Raw genomic sequence first — 17,442 nt, forward strand, 5'->3', positions numbered from 1 at the left:
GTTCTCCCTTCCATTCTGCCCTTGTATCTTTGCAGTCATTGTATACAGCAGATTCTAGAAAGTGTAAATCATTGTCACCTAAATGGCATAGTTCACAGGGACCTGAAGGTCAGTATATGAAGTCCATAAATCTGAATCAAAGGAGATTCTTTGTTGTTGTTGTTGTTTTCTTGGGAAAGGGCAGGGTGGGTGGTTATTTAATATGGTTCCTTTGCCTTTCCCACTTTCTCCTGAAATGAGTAAATGATGAAATGATAATGCATGATGGCTCTTTCAGTTTGCTTATCTACAGGCTAAATATACATCATAGCAAAAAGGGAAGGACACTATGAAGAATACAACCTGTTATGTTTCCAAGCAATAAACCACCAGAGGCAGTTTGGGGGCAGACTTTCCTCAATTGTCCCGCATTAACCTGGAGATAAACTCTGCCTGTGATGTATGTCCGCCTGTAGATTTAAACACCACTTCTGTTCTGAGACCATGGGTTGCTGTAGCAGAACAACTGGTTACACATTGCTCCATTTGAGTCTGACGAACCCTTAGGCAAAAGATAATAATTGCCAGCTAAATTAAAGCACAAAAAGTTAATGATTTATCAAAAATTCATTATGTATCCTAATTTAACCTTAATGGTGTCTTGCCTGCTAATGTAACAGCTTTTAAAATGATACCAGAAAAAATGGGAGAGAATAGGGAAACAGTTTTTGTGCATGGGGTGAAGACAGAGCACAATAACTACAGAGATTATATTTGTGTTCCAGTTCATTTCCTGGAAGAATTTATAGCCAGGAAATGAGCTCCTGAACCAAATGAAATATTGTCAAAATGGATTTTTCTGGAACAGGTTGATCCACACTTGGGCTTATATCTGGCAAGATTCCGATTGTTCTGAGGTAGTAGTCACTCTACTTGAGCAATATGTTTACATGACTGAAGGAGGTAAAATACAACTCCAGTTGTCTGCTAGCTCTGCACTTTAACCCAGTCTCTCTGAGGGTATACAGACAGTGAGTGTAAGCTTGGAACTAACACACGCCCCCTGGTGTTTGCATGCAGTCATTGCATTCAGCAGATCCTGGAGGCTGTGCTACACTGCCATCAGATGGGCGTAGTCCATCGGGACCTGAAGGTGAGTAATGCCTTTGGAGAAGATTAAACCACCACATAGTTCCTAATGACTGTTCAGCTGCAATTATGCTTGTAAAGGCAAAAATATAAGCAATAAAGTTGTTGCTTAATGTATGGAATCCTTCCAAAACTTTCCCTCACCAGGCACTTTCTCTCACCACAATCTCTTATCTCTAATACACACTTGAGACATATAAATTCTTATTTATTCAGAGAGAAATAATTTACTAACATTAACAATAAATAGATTTCTATATTCCCTTACTCCTAGGAATAGATGTAGCATTTAATGTGACTTCCAGCAGGGCTGATGATCTCTTCTCCATTTTAAAATTTTTCTGTGGACATTGTCAGACATGTTATTTAATATTTATATGACTAACATTTTGTAAAGAATTCTCAAAATTAGGGCTGGGTTTGTGGCTCAATGGTAGAGCACTTGCCTAGTATGCATGAGGCCCTGGGTTCTATCCCCAACACCACATAAAAAACTAAAACAAAATAAAGGTATTATGTCTATCTACAACGAAAAATATTTTTAAAAAAGAATTGTCAAAATTATAAGTGTTATTGCATAGACTTTTGGCCCAAATGTTTGGGTGCCATTTTGAACTCTGATATTCTCTTTCCCCTACCATTAGTTCTGGGAATTCTGAGGACATTGAGGGCTTCTTGGTTCTAAATGTATTTGTATTCCTGGGGACCAAGATATTCTTGTCTTCTAAAAATACAGATGGGAAAATACATATAATATCAGATAATGTGTATATAGCATATAAGTTATGTTCTCATATCAATACTTCCTAATACTTTTAAGACCTCACTCAGGGTCTACTACCATTGAGGACAAGATAGTTTTAGATCATTTAGAAATAAAGTAGTTCAAAAAGATACTCCTCTTTCATTAATTTTCTGTTCTGTTCTCTCAACATTTTAGCTTTACTTGTGGTATTTCAGAAAAATAGTGAAAGCCCAGAAATTTAAATGAAAGAAAACTACAGGGTAGGGGAAATAGCTAATGTACTATATCGCACCACATATTTTCAATTCATTGTCTACAACCTCAGTGTTTTCTAGGCATTAGTATAAAAGTGGCAAATTTAGAATGTCTAATACTGTATGTGTTCAGTGGAAGGACTTACACTGTTTTCTTTTGTGTAGACTTCCCTAGCTATAATCAATTGTAAATATGTAGTTTCCATTCATTTAGTGATCTAGAAGAATATACTTCTAAATATCAACAGTTGGTTACATGAAGATGTGATTTGTTTGCAAAACACTGACTTACGTTTCTTGGAATCATTTGATTTCAGTTGATTCTGAGAGTTTTAACTACCAAAGCCAAGGCATGTCTAAAGGCATTTTCTTTGAGTCAAGATAGGATTTTATACTAAATGTACCCATTATGATCAAGGAAAAACAATGTGTTCCTTTGAAAATTCATATCTTCGGCAGTCACCCCAAAATTTCTTACTAGCTATGTACAGCAGATATAACTCATTTTTGTTACATCTCAGAACTTATAATACTACTTTCCTTTTTACCGAATACATATGGACATGCACAATATTTGTGCTATTTTATCAAATACTCTATTTCATAAATCTATTACTTGAAACATTTTATTCCATGTCATGTAAACTGAAATATACTGTAAAAGTTAAGCATAAGTGGGGCACAGTGGCACACACACCCATAATCCCAGTTACTCAGGAGGCAGAGGCAGGGAGACAGAAAGTTTGAGGCTATTCTACATAATTTTGTGAGACCCTGCCTCAAAATAAAATTTTAAAAAGGGCTGGAGGTGTAGCTCAGTGGTAGAACACATGCTTAGCTTGTGCTAGGCCCAGTAATGCCAAGAATGAAAAAAAAAAAAAGGCAACTGTGAAAAGTGTGAATTCTCTTTTATAACTTTTAAGTTATATTTTGTGGGAGTCACAAATGGTTAGGGTCCTGTGATAAGGTCCTCCCTTCAAAGACTGGAACTTTAATCAGAGATGGCACTAAACCTGGGACATAGGCTGTGAAGAAAAATATATTTTCTGACATAAGAACTAAAGTCAGAAATTAAAAACTTAGGCAAGTGATTTCTAGAGAGGCCTACTACCAAAGTATTACTACCAAAGTAACAGCCTGCTATGTTAGCCATCAGATTTCTCTCAAAGTGGAAGAGAATTTTTGTTCTCCATTCTCATTCTAATCTTGGGAAAGGACAGAGATGAAATTATGAGATGTTATGACTTCTGTAATTATTGTCCTAGTTTTGTCAAGTTGATGACTTAGGTGGACCACCACTGAGTCTGATTCTGGGTGCTTGTTTCAGTGGAGCATTTTGTAATCATACTAAGAGGATCAGAGCATGTGCATTGGAAGCAGCATATGCCCACCTTGAGTGTTCTGAATCCCAGCTTTGTTTTATGCCTTTTATCAAGATAGATATTCTTTGTGATAAATATTCTGCTTGTAATTGTATATTTACCAATACAGTAAAATGGAGAAAAGAGATGAACTGTTGAAGTTTATTACCAGGCTTTAAATAAACAGAGGCCTGCAGTATACCTCTGCCATATATTTTTTTTCATTTCCTTATCCCAACTCATATGCTAGTTTGTATTCAGTTAAAATGTTTGATGCACATTGGTTCATATCAGAAAGAGAGAAAGACATAGAAAATCTTGTGTTTTTTATCATTATCAACTGCATCTATGGCATTTGTCTTTATGCCTCTCACTGGAAATATAGCTGTTCCACCATACCTATCATAGAACCTTAACCTAGCAAATACTTACAACATGTTCTTTTAATTTTCGAATGAATGAAGTTCAACCAAAAATACAAATGTATGTGAATTATATATTCATGATATAAATATTTATAATATAAAAGGCAATCTTAAACAGATTATTGAGCATGTTAATATTTGGATAACATAAGGATGAGAATATCTTCAGACCAAAGAATCCCAGTAGAACATTTAATTAACTGCCACCCCGTGGAATCCACCAGATCGAAAGCATAGAACCAAGATTGAGGCAACTGGAAGATGTCTCAGAAACAAGTAATAGGAAAAGTTCCAGAATGATAGAATATTAGCATAAAGAAGTACACCAGACAGCACCAAGCAGTACCCTGTGGATACATGGATTGCAGTCTATCGTCTGAGATGCAGCCAGTGGCAGCCAGTTGATGTGGACCCAGGTTGTATTGGAGACATCTAGCACTGATGAAAAATTATACTATTATAGCTGAAGGATAGGACTGGACTCTTTGGGAAAGTCTGGATCAAGGCAGGACCTTAGCAACCCTATGCTGTGTAATGTGAATCTTCACAACAGCTTTACACAAAAGGTACTGTGATTGTCTCCATGTTTACTTTGGGAAAATCTGGTAAGCATAAGTGAAATAACTTATTCAAATTCACTCAGTTAGTAAGATGTGATTATGCCCTAGCAATTTTGTTCCAAGTCTACATAGTTAATTACTACCACCTCTCAATTCAGTTAAATGAATTGAAACTTTTACAGAGATCAAAGAGTAGATCAAAATAATACTGGGCAAATAATTTTATTACTAGTTTTATGAACTATTTGGGAAATGGTTAATAAATCAAAAGGCTTTAATAGTCATGCCTATTAATCTTCCAGAAAAAACAAAATTTTTATCATTAAGAATAAAGAAAATAAGGCATATTTAACTTATAATGTGGAATAGAGACAACATACTTTGACAGTAGACTAGTGTATAAAGAAAAGGTTTCCTACTTAGAAAATTAATAAGTTGACATGGCCAACAGACTTTGGAAAATGAGATGTAGTTAAAATGTTTTGTTTGTTTGTAGTGCTGGGATGGAATTCAGGGCATCATGCATACTAGGCCAGCCCTCTGCCACAGGCCACATCCCTAGCTGGAGATATAAAAAAGAAAAAATATGCATTTACCACATTTGATCTAGACCATATGAAAACAATCAGTTTTTGGGGGGAGTAAGTATATGAGACAAGTTCTTCCTCCCAAAGAATATTAGGTCAAAGAGAGTTTGCAGTAACAAATGACAATTCTTGATGTCACAAGAAATGTGGAAATATTAGGTCAGATGTCATAAACACTCATTTAAAAACCTATCAAGCTTGGCCTGGTTGCACACATCCATAATCCCAGCTTCTTGGGAAACTGAAGCAAGAGAATCAGAAGTTGAGTCAAGCTTAGACAACTTAGCAAGATCCTATCTCAAAATAATTTTTTAAAAGGGGCAGGGATATAGTTCAAAAGTAGAGCACTCCTCAATACCAGAAAAAAATAAAATAAAATAACCTACAGAACATAATTTCTGTGAATCAGTTGAATCATGAATAACAATGTGGATATAAGGCTTTATATACACAATTGAATCTTCTAATAACAAGTCAAAACACTGCAAATTCCCTCAGCAGAAATTCCTTTCTTTCCTATGAGCTTCCTTTCTGAATAACAGCATTACTGAATGGAGAAATCATTGGATAGATGGATGGATATGAGGATATATTGATATATATTTTAATGAAGAGAATAATTCTGGACATTTTGGGGGTGGAATTTCTAAAACTATTTCAGAGAAATAAACTTATGATCAGAGTAAAAAAGAAATTAATTTTCAGGGGTAGGAGAAGGATGAAAAGCATTCAGTTAATCTTTGTTAACTATAGGTAGTAGATATATCAAATTCTAACTTTGTTTTGAATAATTATAATACCACAAATATTCTACTTTTTTTCAGAAACATCTTTAGATAAAAGTTTGAAGTTTAAAGAACACATTATGTGTGTATAATGTATGTTTAAATATTTTAGAAACAAATTATATATTTGAAAACTTTAATAATTCATTTAGGCATACTAGAGTTTATTGGGTGCCTAGTGTGTGTGAGGCAGTAAAAGAACTGGACAGTTGGCACAGTCACACTGAAGTTACACTTTGGTTCTTTAAGTCTACTACACTGCAAGAACAATGCATGCCCATTGTTTAAAAATCAATTAAGAAGCTGAGGAATGCAGTGATGCATACCTGTAATCCCAGGGCCTCAGGAGGCTAAGGCAAGAGGACTGCAAATTCAAAGCCAGCCTCAGCAACTTAGCAAGACCCTAGGTAATTTAGCGAGAACCTATCTCCAAAAAAAAAAAAAAAAAAAATTAAAACGGCTGGGGATGTAGCTTAGTGTTTGAGTACCCCTGGGTTCAATTCCTGGTACCAAAAATAGAAAGAAAGAAAGAAAGAGAAAGGGGGGGAGGGAGGGAGGGAGGGCAGGAAGGAAGGAAGGAAGGAAGGAAAGAAGGAAGGGAAAAGAAAGAAAGAAGAATGAAATACCAAGTGATTCTTGTGAACCTGCTCACATACTCATGACAATAAAATGCTTTCTCATCAAAAACTCAGCTAGAAACTCCCTATGCTAAGGACAAGAACTCAGGCATTCATTACATATAAAGATAAAAGCTCAAATCACTTGTACTATGTGCAAGATGAAATAAGCAAGCTTGACACTCTAGCTTTTCAATTCATACAGATTTTCATTTTGTTTATTTCTGGGAGCATTGTTCACACCTTCTCTAGCACAGAAAAAAAGTGACTGAAAACATACCAAAGAAGAGAATGGTGAACTTCTTGTTGAAATATTTAGATTTTCCAATAGAGGAAAGAAACTCTAATAGACAGTCTTTACTCCTTAAGAATAATATCCAAGGGAACGTAAGAATGAAATAATATGTATAATAAAAGTAATAGTTTATTATATTTATAATACTAAAAAAAGAAAGAAGTAAAATACATGTGATTTCGCACATATATTCCCTATGGTTAAGTCTTATTGAGGACAGTTATCATATATGTGCCCAGATAAATCTTTGAAGATGACCATTACCTTGCCAAATCATTTTCTTAACAAACTATGGGAGAAGCAAGATTAAAACTATGTGGTTTTCATAAGTTTTCTACTAATTTTATTTGACTATCAGTGTACATATTTTTTAATACTTCAAACTCTTCTAAACATATATATCAAGTGAATCACCTTAAGAATGAAACATTTTTAAAACATCAGAAAGGTTTTCTATCTCATCATTAGAAGGAAAGAAATTGGGACTCTGGCTGTCAGTCCTGGCTTTATCTCTTTAGAACCTCAGTAGATTGAGTTATTTGATTTTATTTTTAATTTTGAGATGGGGGTCTCTCTGAGTTGCTTCCAGTTCTAACAAGTCTCTTCCAGTTCTAACAGTGATTTCACATCTTGCCTGGGTACTTTGATGTATTTGAAAATATTCAAGAAAATCTTGGATCATATTGAAGAAAAGTTGTCATTGTATTCATATAGAAATACAGAACAAAACTTACAAACAGTTGCTGCTCATTACAGCTGATATGCTATAAATGGTTGTTGACATTGAGACCAGATGTCATGGAAAATCCTGCATCATTAGGAAGCAATGGGGTGGGGAAGGAACCTATGTGTGAGAATGTCAGTAGAATCTATTTAAAAAAAAACCAAAAGTGATTGCATTGTAAGAATTTAGAGCTAATCTCAATAAATAAAGACTAATATAATAGATTCATTAAATATTAGATGTCCTACAATTGAAATGGCCAGCTGCCCTGGACCATCATAGCTAATCGCTAATGTGTATGGTATCTCTACAGAGGACAAAGGTCCTGTGATATGAAACCACAGATTCCATCATTCCATAGACACTTATGAGGCATAATTTAGTAGCTTTACAATATTTATTTAAGAGATAAAGGAGCTAGTTAGCTAGCTCCAAGAGTCTGTCAATTAGGACCAGCACATGAGCCCAGACTTTTCACATTTCTTTTTAGTTATCATGCTCCCCATTTCTGTCATCTTACTGTGCTCCATGGAAAACTCTCATTCACTGAAAGAACTTGCTTTCTAATCTCACCTGTCTCATTCATTATAGAAGATAAAAATAGTGGCATAGTAGCAAATAAACATCCTTTCTAAGGAGGCAGCCACTTATTAGCTGAGAGAGTCTACTCTTACCCACTTGGTGAAATATAACCATCAATTATTTTCCTTTTTGTAGGCATTCAGAATTTGAACTAACCTACTTGGCAATGAACTTTTTGTCATACAATATATTTTCAAGGAGGGTACATAAGTGGTAGTGATTCAAAAAAGTCAGAGTAAATGTGCCTGTCCTACTTCAAATGTTCTTCAGAAATTCCACACCCTCACAGAACACAATAACAGGATTATTCAAACACATTATATACAAAGAGTTATTTAGAAACCAAATTTGTATAATTTCCTTTTATTCTTTTACTTTTTTGGTAGTACTGGGGATTGAACCCAGTGGTGCTTTACCACTGAACTACCTACCCCTTTTTCATTTTATTTTTAATTTTGAGATGGGGGGTCTCTCTAAGTTGCTGAGTCAAGCCTGAAGTTGTGTGATATTTTCAGCATTTCACTGAAACTGGCTATTTAAAGCAATCTTCTGATTAAAATATTCAAAAGCAAATAATCCTTTAATTAATTCAATAATCCTTGTAATTTTTTCAGCTTACAATCCACAATTCTGTATTTAAGGTTTGCCTAGAAGATATACATAAATGTAAAGCTAGTCAATGCTACTGATTTTTAAATACATATACAATCCCCTTGAAATAGCCCTGCCTTTTCCTGTCCATAACTGCAGCTGAACAGTCTTCATGGGTGTAGGGTGAAATACCAATCCAGATGGATTTATTATTTTCCTGGATGACCCCACAGTCAAGTATTCTAGGTATCTCTAATTATGGATATTTTCCCCAGTCATTCAGTGGTCCTTCATGATAAAACTCAAGGAGTTCCATTTCTTCTGAATTGGCAGAGAGTTGGTATTTGAAGGCACAGTGCACACAGCACTGTCCAGGAGCTTTCTGATTCAGTGATAAGAGTAAAAACACATTAAATTTCTTAAAAAGTTTATTTACTAATGTTATTGGCATTTGCTCAACAAGCTTCAAAACCATTTGACTTAAAAGTTCTACAATGGCTGTAATTCCTTAAGTGATTGGAACTCTTCCCTTGAATGAGTCTGTGCTTGACAAATTAGGTCAGATATGTGTTAGCAACCATCTCTGACAGCTCAATGCTTTTGAATGTGAAGGTCAAAAAGAGATAGACTCAATCATTGCTTACTATCGATGGGGTTTGTCTAGGTTACTTATTCCATAAATTAAAAGTTGGACATTGTATCTTAATTAAATTAGAAAATGCATGAATGTAGTGGAACAGAAATTTTAGTTGTGAAAGCAAAATGTCAAATGTGACTATTTTAATAAGAATACATACTTCAGTATACTGATAAATAACCAGAGTTCCAAATCATTTCAAATGTTAGGTTGAAGACATCCTTATCCTAAAATCTAAACTAAATTATTTACATAGTGTTGAGGTAGTTCAAAGTCCTATCAGCCCTAAAAAGTTACAAAGGTTTCCTCATATTTACAAATTATCATGATAGTGATGAATCTGATGGCAGTGAGCAGCAATAGCCTTAATTCTGGTAACTCAATTAAAACTTATTTTCCCACACTCCAATTTCTTATAGATTTAACCTAATTTCTTCCAAGTTCTGGTTATGGGTTTTTTGCTATTTTGCATGGCTGGCTTAATTAATAAATTAAACAATTATTTGGGCTGTGTTTACACAAGGTCAAAACAACTAACAGAACTGACTAATTCAGTAAGAAGAAAGTAGCCAATTTGGTGAAAAAAATCTGGAATTGCTTATTTGTCAACATACAAACAAAATCAGCTTGATGGACTAAATTTTTAGATTTTCAAACAATAGTTTTGGCACTTGTAGTGTCCATTGTTTCCCAATATTTTTCAGTCTGAGACACAGATTCCAAATTTGCTGGTTCTTATTGCCAAGTAGGAAGATTTTGATTCACTTTCCCATATGGATACCAGTGCCATATGTTCATCCAGAGAACTGGACTGCATAGACTTTGCTATATATATTAACCAGCCTCATTTTCCTAGCCATCTAATCCCTTCATTTCTTAAAATTTACAAAGGGGTTCCAGGGAAATGGAAGATGTTGTCATGGTGCTTATTTTGAAAGTACCAATGTGTCTGGATGCGCTGATTGGGAAACAATGGTGTAGACACGGCCTCTGTCCAAGACTGAGTTATTAGTCCTGGAGTAATGATAAATTACCCAGAAAATGAAATGGATCTTTCCCACCATATTTTGAGATGGGAGCATACATATATAAGCAATGTCTTGAGTCACACTTTGAAGAAATGTAAATTATGTTTTAAAAAACTGGCTTATAAAGAAGAAAAAGCTAACTTAACATTTGGCAAATGGCAGTATATTCTTTTTGCCTTTAAGAATAAACAGATTCTTAAAGACAGCATTTTTTAATACGTAATTCAGAGTTAAGCCTCCAAAATTTATACAGAAATTGTTTGGAAACATTGAGGAATCAAAATCACTACATTTGGGTCCAAACTCTTAAAGTCAACTAGGATTTAATTTGCACAGTTTCATTTGCCAAATGTCTGTAGATTGGTCCAATTCTTGTTATCATTTTGCCAAGTTTCCTTCTGCTGAAAATGTCTGTGCTCTGTTAGGCTTCTAAGTCAATGTCTGTGGCCAAGTCTGCAACTGGTCCTTGGAAACATGTGAGCAGGTCAAGACAGGTGTTCTCATTTATTTGATCTCTCCCCTCTGTACAGTACTCTTCAAAACATTTATGCATCTGTCTAAAGCCTGCACACATGATTATTTTTAATCATTTTCTAACCATGTTTTCCCTGGGATTTAGAAATGACAGTCTCCAGGAGAGATGACAGTGCATGACTTTTTTTTTTTTTTCTCCCCTAATCTAGTAAAAATGTTGTTAGTTTTGTATAGTCACTTAAAATAGGTTCTCACTTCAGTCTCTTTCTCTCTCTCTCTCTCTCTCTCTCTCTCTCTCTCTCTCTTTCCTTCTAAATAAAGCCTGAGAATTTGCTTTTAGCTAGCAAATCCAAGGGAGCAGCTGTGAAACTGGCAGACTTTGGCTTAGCCATTGAAGTTCAAGGAGACCAGCAGGCATGGTTTGGTAAGTAGGGCCTCTCTCCTTCACGCTACCTACAATCTTTTGGATACGAACTCCTGGCTCCTACTCCCATTTCCTAGCCAAAATAAAGTGGAAATGTTCATCCCAGCAACATCTTGACTACTCTTAAGATATTGGACCCCAAGATATTAAACCTAACATTAAAAGGTATATAACCTAGAAATAGTTAAGGAAAATCCTGAAGGGAGAACAGTAACACATATACCTTTTTCTTCAAAGGACAGAGAGAAAATACAATCCTGTGCTAAGAATTAACAGGAGTGTTATAATTTAAAAGAATACTTTTTCGGAGAGAAAGATGATCATTCACGTTCATCCTCACATGATACTAAAGACTGCTATGTAAATAGTAGGTAATCAGAAAAGACAAACTATCTCATGTATTTTATTAATGAATTAACTTTAAAATATTACATCGTATAATTATATGTGTATTTACTAAGTATTTCATCTCAATTGTCTTCTATTTTGTTAATATGCCAATTTTCTCATGATAAATCTGATAGTTTCAAAATTTCTAAATGGTGAAAATTCTGTTTCTATATAGAGGTAGAAAGCTCTGAAACCTTTCCTCAGCTATCTTAAGAATCATAGCCAGCACCCCTCTAAGATTATTTAATCAAAGTTTTACATGATATGAAATAAAGACCTAAAGACTTGGAGAAAACATTCTATTTTTATGCTAGATTTGATTTTTAAAAAATACAGATATGTAGAAATGACATATCCAAAGAAGACATGACCTGGTGGTAATATGTTCAGAGGGGAACCCACCACGGCCTGTCTTTCTGAATTCTTCTTGGCTTCTCTGTGTCTTCCTGGGTACAGGGCAGGGCAGGACCTGCTGGAATGAGGGTCTTGTGATCAGCAACCAGACAACATAGGTCAGAGGATTTCCTTGTGGCCAACTCTTACATCGAAGGTTAGAGGAAGCTTGGAGTATTATTTCTAGTTTTTATGGCTGGCTGAAAAGGGGTTCACGTATTTGTAACCTACCTTTGGCAAGAAGAAGTAAAGTTTCCATGGCTAAACTTGGAGGAGAAAAACAGAAGGACAAAGGGCAGGAAGATCTTACTTTTGAGCCCCTTTCCTTCATTTCAAAGTGCTCAGCATGCCAAGGATGCTGTATCCTACGCTTCAGCATTTACAATTAGGGAGGAAATCAACTCTAAATAAATTTAAATTATAGTATTTCTAGCCAAGCTTATGGATTATCCCAATATTCTGCTGGAATAAATTCTTTATCCATTGATTTTCTTATGCCTCTCTCTACCATTTCCCAGTATTACCTGATAGTTCATGTAGAATTTTAAAATATAACCTTTCCCTAAGCCTCAGTTTTATTTCCTTTTGATTTTTAATGTGTTGAAGTTAGACAATTTTTTAATGCCTTTACTTCAGATTTTTTTCCCTCTGAATAACAATAACAACAAACAGAAAGAGGGCCCCCAAAATACTTACTTCTTTAATTTAATGTGCAAATGCTTCTCTGTATCCCTATCATGCAGCATCTCCTAAGGTATACATAGCTCCCAGGATCCCCTGTATCTTTTTAATCTGCCCCAGCTAGTTAATGGAAGTAGGTGACCTGGCCGCCTTCCCAAATCTCCTTTTCCAGGAACCTAATTCAAGACCTTATTTTCTGCTGCTTGTCCTTTGTCAGGCGTTCTGACTGCTATCCTGATGGCAATCTCTCCCAAGCTTAATGCCACCTTTTACATCAAGTGTCTCCATACCACAATTCCACTCCCAGTGGATTTAAAACCTTCAGACTTGTCATTTGGTCTGTCACGTTTTGACATTGGAATAAGCTTGTCCTTGTTAACTGCAAACTGAAAGAAGGCAAGACCTAGTTCTGGAAATTGGAAATGCAGATATATAGCTATATTCTGGGGAAAAGTATGGTCGACACAGATAAGGAATATACAGTAATAAGAGTTAGGAATTCAACAAGAAGTAGTGAGCTATCACAGAGATGGGCAAGGCAAAATTACTAGAGGTACTTAAATAAAAGGCCCTGACCCTCAAGGAGTTGAGGCTTTTGTGCCAATAATAGTTTACCACGCAGGGTAAAAAGTAGCTCACCACAGCATGCAAGAGGTGCCCTGGGAACACAGGTGAGGAAGTATGAAATTCCACCTCTGGGGAAAGCACTAATAATTGGGCTAACAACTATGGTTCTGTCCAAGATAATGGGAAATTTTTCCATTGGAGCATGGGAGATAAAGGCATAACAGATGGGGGATCAGCATATGCAAATGCTTGGAGGACATGAAACTATTTTTCTGTTACATTGATAACAAGAAGTTTGATTTAGCTAGGATGAGGGGTAGTTAATAAGGTGAGTGATTTTTTTGGTGGGGAGGGGTCCCTTTCAAAAGTTTGATTTTTTAAAAAAACAGAGGCTTCAGGAATCTGGTGAGAAATTTTTAATAAAGAAGAATGTAATTGAATTTAAGTTATATAATAGTGATTTAGGTAGCAGTGTGGAGGATGGTTAAGGATAGTTAATCTGAAAGCAAAGACTTTATTAGGCTAAAGCAGTCATTCAAATTATGCATGCTGCCAGTTTGAACTAGGGTGGATATAGGACCAGGCAAATTCCCTGGAACAGACAGGGACTCTGAACTTTAGGAGAATCTGTTTAGAAGAAATGAAAGTCCCAGATATTGGGTTCAAAGACAATATTCTAATCCTGTCTAGAGCAAAAGAGGAGCCCACTTCATGAGAGACTTTTATGAGGCAGGATACCGAAATAGGAACTTAGGTCCAGGGATATAATCACTGGGACTGGGTGCAGGGTGATGATGATTGGATACCAGGAATAACACAGAGGCCTCTGTTATCATCAGCACTGAGGCACGACATTAACCCCAGCAACACTGGCTTGATGACAAGAGTGTAGGAATTGTGTTCCCTAAATCTCTGTGTTTTGTGTCCTCTGCTAGATCACATGTAGTTTAAGAGGACTTGGGGAGGTGGGGGATCTACTTTTTGAATCAGAATACCTGAACTTACATCCCAGCTCTGGTTCTTAATAGCTGAATGACATTGTTTAAGTCACTTAATTCTCTTGGGCCACTATCCTGTTTCTAAACGGCTATCATGAACACTCCTTCATGGTGCTGTTAGGAAACCAGTAAAGTAGTCCAGGGGAATGCAGATAGGCTATAAATGATGTTCAGTAAGTTTTCAAAATAATCTTGGTATGGAACATTGTCATAGTGCTTTTGCCTATTCAGTGGCAGTTGTTTAGTGAAACAGTGAACAAAAACCTGGGTATCAGTTCAGCAAATGCAATAGCATCCAAATAAAAGTACATGGATTTTCAAATTGTGACAACTCATTTCTAAAAGCAAGCTGGTCACAGAGAAACAGCAATGGATCAACAGGAAAATTCCCACTTTTTCATCAGGATGTGCTTTCAATAGTTAAGATCTTATTAATGTACCTGTAAAGACTTTTTAAACAGATGCATCTTAACTTTCAAGGAGATTCCACATTTTAGAAGTATAGAAACTTTGTTTCCAAGTTTAAGAAAATATGCATTTCTTTTCTCTTTCTCCTTCCCTCCCACTCTTCCCAAGTTCAAGTAAATCCTCATAGTAACTAAAAAAAGCACATGGTATATAGTAAAGTTCTTTTGAATATACTATAGATAGATATATAGGGAATGGAGATGTTTTAATAAGCATGATTTGTTTTCATAGCTATTTATTATCTGCCATCATGGTCTCAATTTTGATTAATTTTATCTTTTTAAATGTAATATCCATATTTAGAGGAGGAAAAAAACCTTGTTATTTTAATTTAAAAAAAATAGCAAGTCTCTTTGTTATGTATTAAGTCAGTTCTTCAGGCTTTCATATAAGTTTATCTGAAAAAACTCTAACTAGCCAAAAATGCTAGAACACCCTATGTCACTACCTTTAATAAGATGGCAGAAGTTTTATCAAAGAGAATTAGCTAATCAGCCTGTTTCTCCTATGGAACTAGAAATAATATTTGCAATATATTTCTAACACTTGGCTGCTGCTAGAAACAAATGAAAAGCAAAAACCAGGATATTTTACTTCCATCTTGCTTCTTGTTATTATATATCTTGTTTTAAATATTAAGGTTATTTTTTTAAATGGCAATAGGTTACAATGGATACATTTTCAACAGTGAGTAATTCTGTTTTCTCTTTGCTTTATATGTTTTGATATTCTTCTTGGTTTTTCTGAATAAAAAAAATATGCTATCCCTGGAGAATACAATCTCTGATTAATTTCCCTGTTAATAGCATATAACATAATAATCCTGGATTCTTAAGGGCTTAATCTCTCATTAAAGACAGCTTTATCAAAGAATGAAATTATGGCATTTACTAGTAAATGGATAGAACTAGAGACTATCATGCAAAGTGAAATAAGGCAATCCCAAAAACCAAAGGCCAAATGTTCTCTCTGATATATATGTAGGGGGTAGGAATAGAAGTTCATTGGATTAGACAAAGGGGAATGAAGGGAGGGGAATAGGAAAGATAGTGGAATATACTCACATATAGTTACTTCTCTATCTTCTCTAGGGAGAATATCATTAATGTTTCCTGATCTTGGCCATATGAATTACGTAAGACATACATTGAAGTTTACTAATTTTAGATAGTATAGATTATATATTAAAGTGTAGTTGAAATTCAAAATGAGAAAGGATCACTGAGAACTATAGGCATCTAAAGAGAGTTCTAAGATAGAAATAATTTAGATCCACTTTATGTTAGAGAAAAAAAATTGGAATTCAAGAAATAGAAGTATCATCAAGAATGAGATTAAGAAGCTCATTCTCAAGAGACCTTAAAGGGATCAATCAAGTCATGTGCTCAGAAAAAGTATAAATCATGTTGGATGAGTAAGGGGAGCCAGATGAAAAGGGATCTCAAAATGTGCACTCAGGACATTGAATTCACACTGGTCTTTGGCATAAATTTCTCATTGCATTCTCTTTGTGTCATGCATGTCTTAAGGAGGTGGGACAGGAATGGGGAGGGCAGGTATGGTATACCAGATGTGTTAGGAAGTCCTTTGCAATAATTGTGCCCATCCCTATCTTGTCATGTGACTCCACATGACACCTTCAGGTAATTCTCAAAGCAGTGGAACCTTTGGTAATTCTCTTAGGTAGAAGAACCCTCAGTGGATTAGCAATGGTTTATTCAAAGCTCAAACTGCACATCCAGTTCTTGTCTTGTCCACCACATCTTCTCATCATCCTCCAAACAAAGGAAAAGAAAAGTATTGGGAATTTTAAAATGGGGAAAGGGAGAAGTCCAAAAATCCTTTTCCTCATTTCCTAATCTTATTTTTCTCAGAGAAGTAACTGTGTTATATGTGTTCTTTTTTTTTTATACCTCTTTGCTTTCTGAATTTGTCACATAAATAAGGGTACTTTGCAATCCAATAAATATACAGTGTACTTCAACAGTAATCTGTATTTGAAGGAATTCCTGATTGTATATCCTTTAAAAAAGATATTTTCAGTTTTCATTAGTGTTTTTTGAGAAAACTTTTAAATGAAAATAATTATATTTCATGATTTCAAGATAACTTTTATTTGAAAAACTATTATTTCCAGAAATAAGAAATATTTTACTCTATTTTAAAACTAGCTATAGATTTGTTATGTTAGTGCACATTATTGAATTCTACACTGATTCATATTTGCTATCTAATCTCTATTACCAGATCTTCTTAACTTTAAAGTCTAGTTGGTACACATACAATAGTGATACATTTGAATGTTCCTGAGTCTTCTCTTCAGTTGCTAGTTACAAATACACCCTGATATTTTATTAGTATATATTGAGCTCTTGGATATATTTTAGACTTATTTCTTTTCCTGATATATTTAGTTACTTTTAGTCCCATCTCTAGCCTCATTGCCCTATACCCACCCAATAGACTTTTGTATCCTTAGTTTCTGTGTTTTATATCCTTCTATTTTATAAGTGCCTTCTTCTCATAATACCATTATTTAGATATCATGATAACTATCATCATTTTCAGGGTCCTTATCCTATCTCCAGTTTTCTCCTTATTTCTTTACAGATTTATAACTCTCATATAAGTGATACAAGAACTACTAACCAAAAAGTGGCCTCAAGTATACAAGATTGCTCAACACAGTAGATAGATTTCCATATCTGGATAAAAGATGTGTGTGTGT

The 17,442-nt window shown here is 35.0% G+C and overlaps 1 protein-coding gene across 11 annotated transcripts in view; it reads left to right on the plus strand.

Annotated features, from left to right (window-relative positions):
- The window catches only part of Camk2d (calcium/calmodulin dependent protein kinase II delta), a 312,829-nt gene that overhangs the window by 230,371 nt on the left and 65,016 nt on the right, over positions 1–17,442 (plus strand). For 8 of the 11 annotated variants that reach the window (XM_071614446.1, XM_071614444.1, XM_071614447.1 and 5 more), the window contains exons 6-7: positions 36–108; positions 11,115–11,217. In XM_071614446.1, the coding sequence (XP_071470547.1) occupies positions 36–108; positions 11,115–11,217 (176 nt within the window). Of the gene's footprint in view, positions 1–35; positions 109–1,059; positions 1,133–11,114; positions 11,218–17,442 lie in introns of those variants that run through there. The other 3 variants (XM_071614448.1, XM_071614449.1, XM_071614450.1) reach the window with 3 other exon arrangements.

This window comes from Marmota flaviventris, chromosome 7 (genome assembly GCF_047511675.1).
Source record: "Marmota flaviventris isolate mMarFla1 chromosome 7, mMarFla1.hap1, whole genome shotgun sequence".
In the NCBI taxonomy this organism is placed as follows: domain Eukaryota; kingdom Metazoa; phylum Chordata; class Mammalia; order Rodentia; family Sciuridae; genus Marmota; species Marmota flaviventris.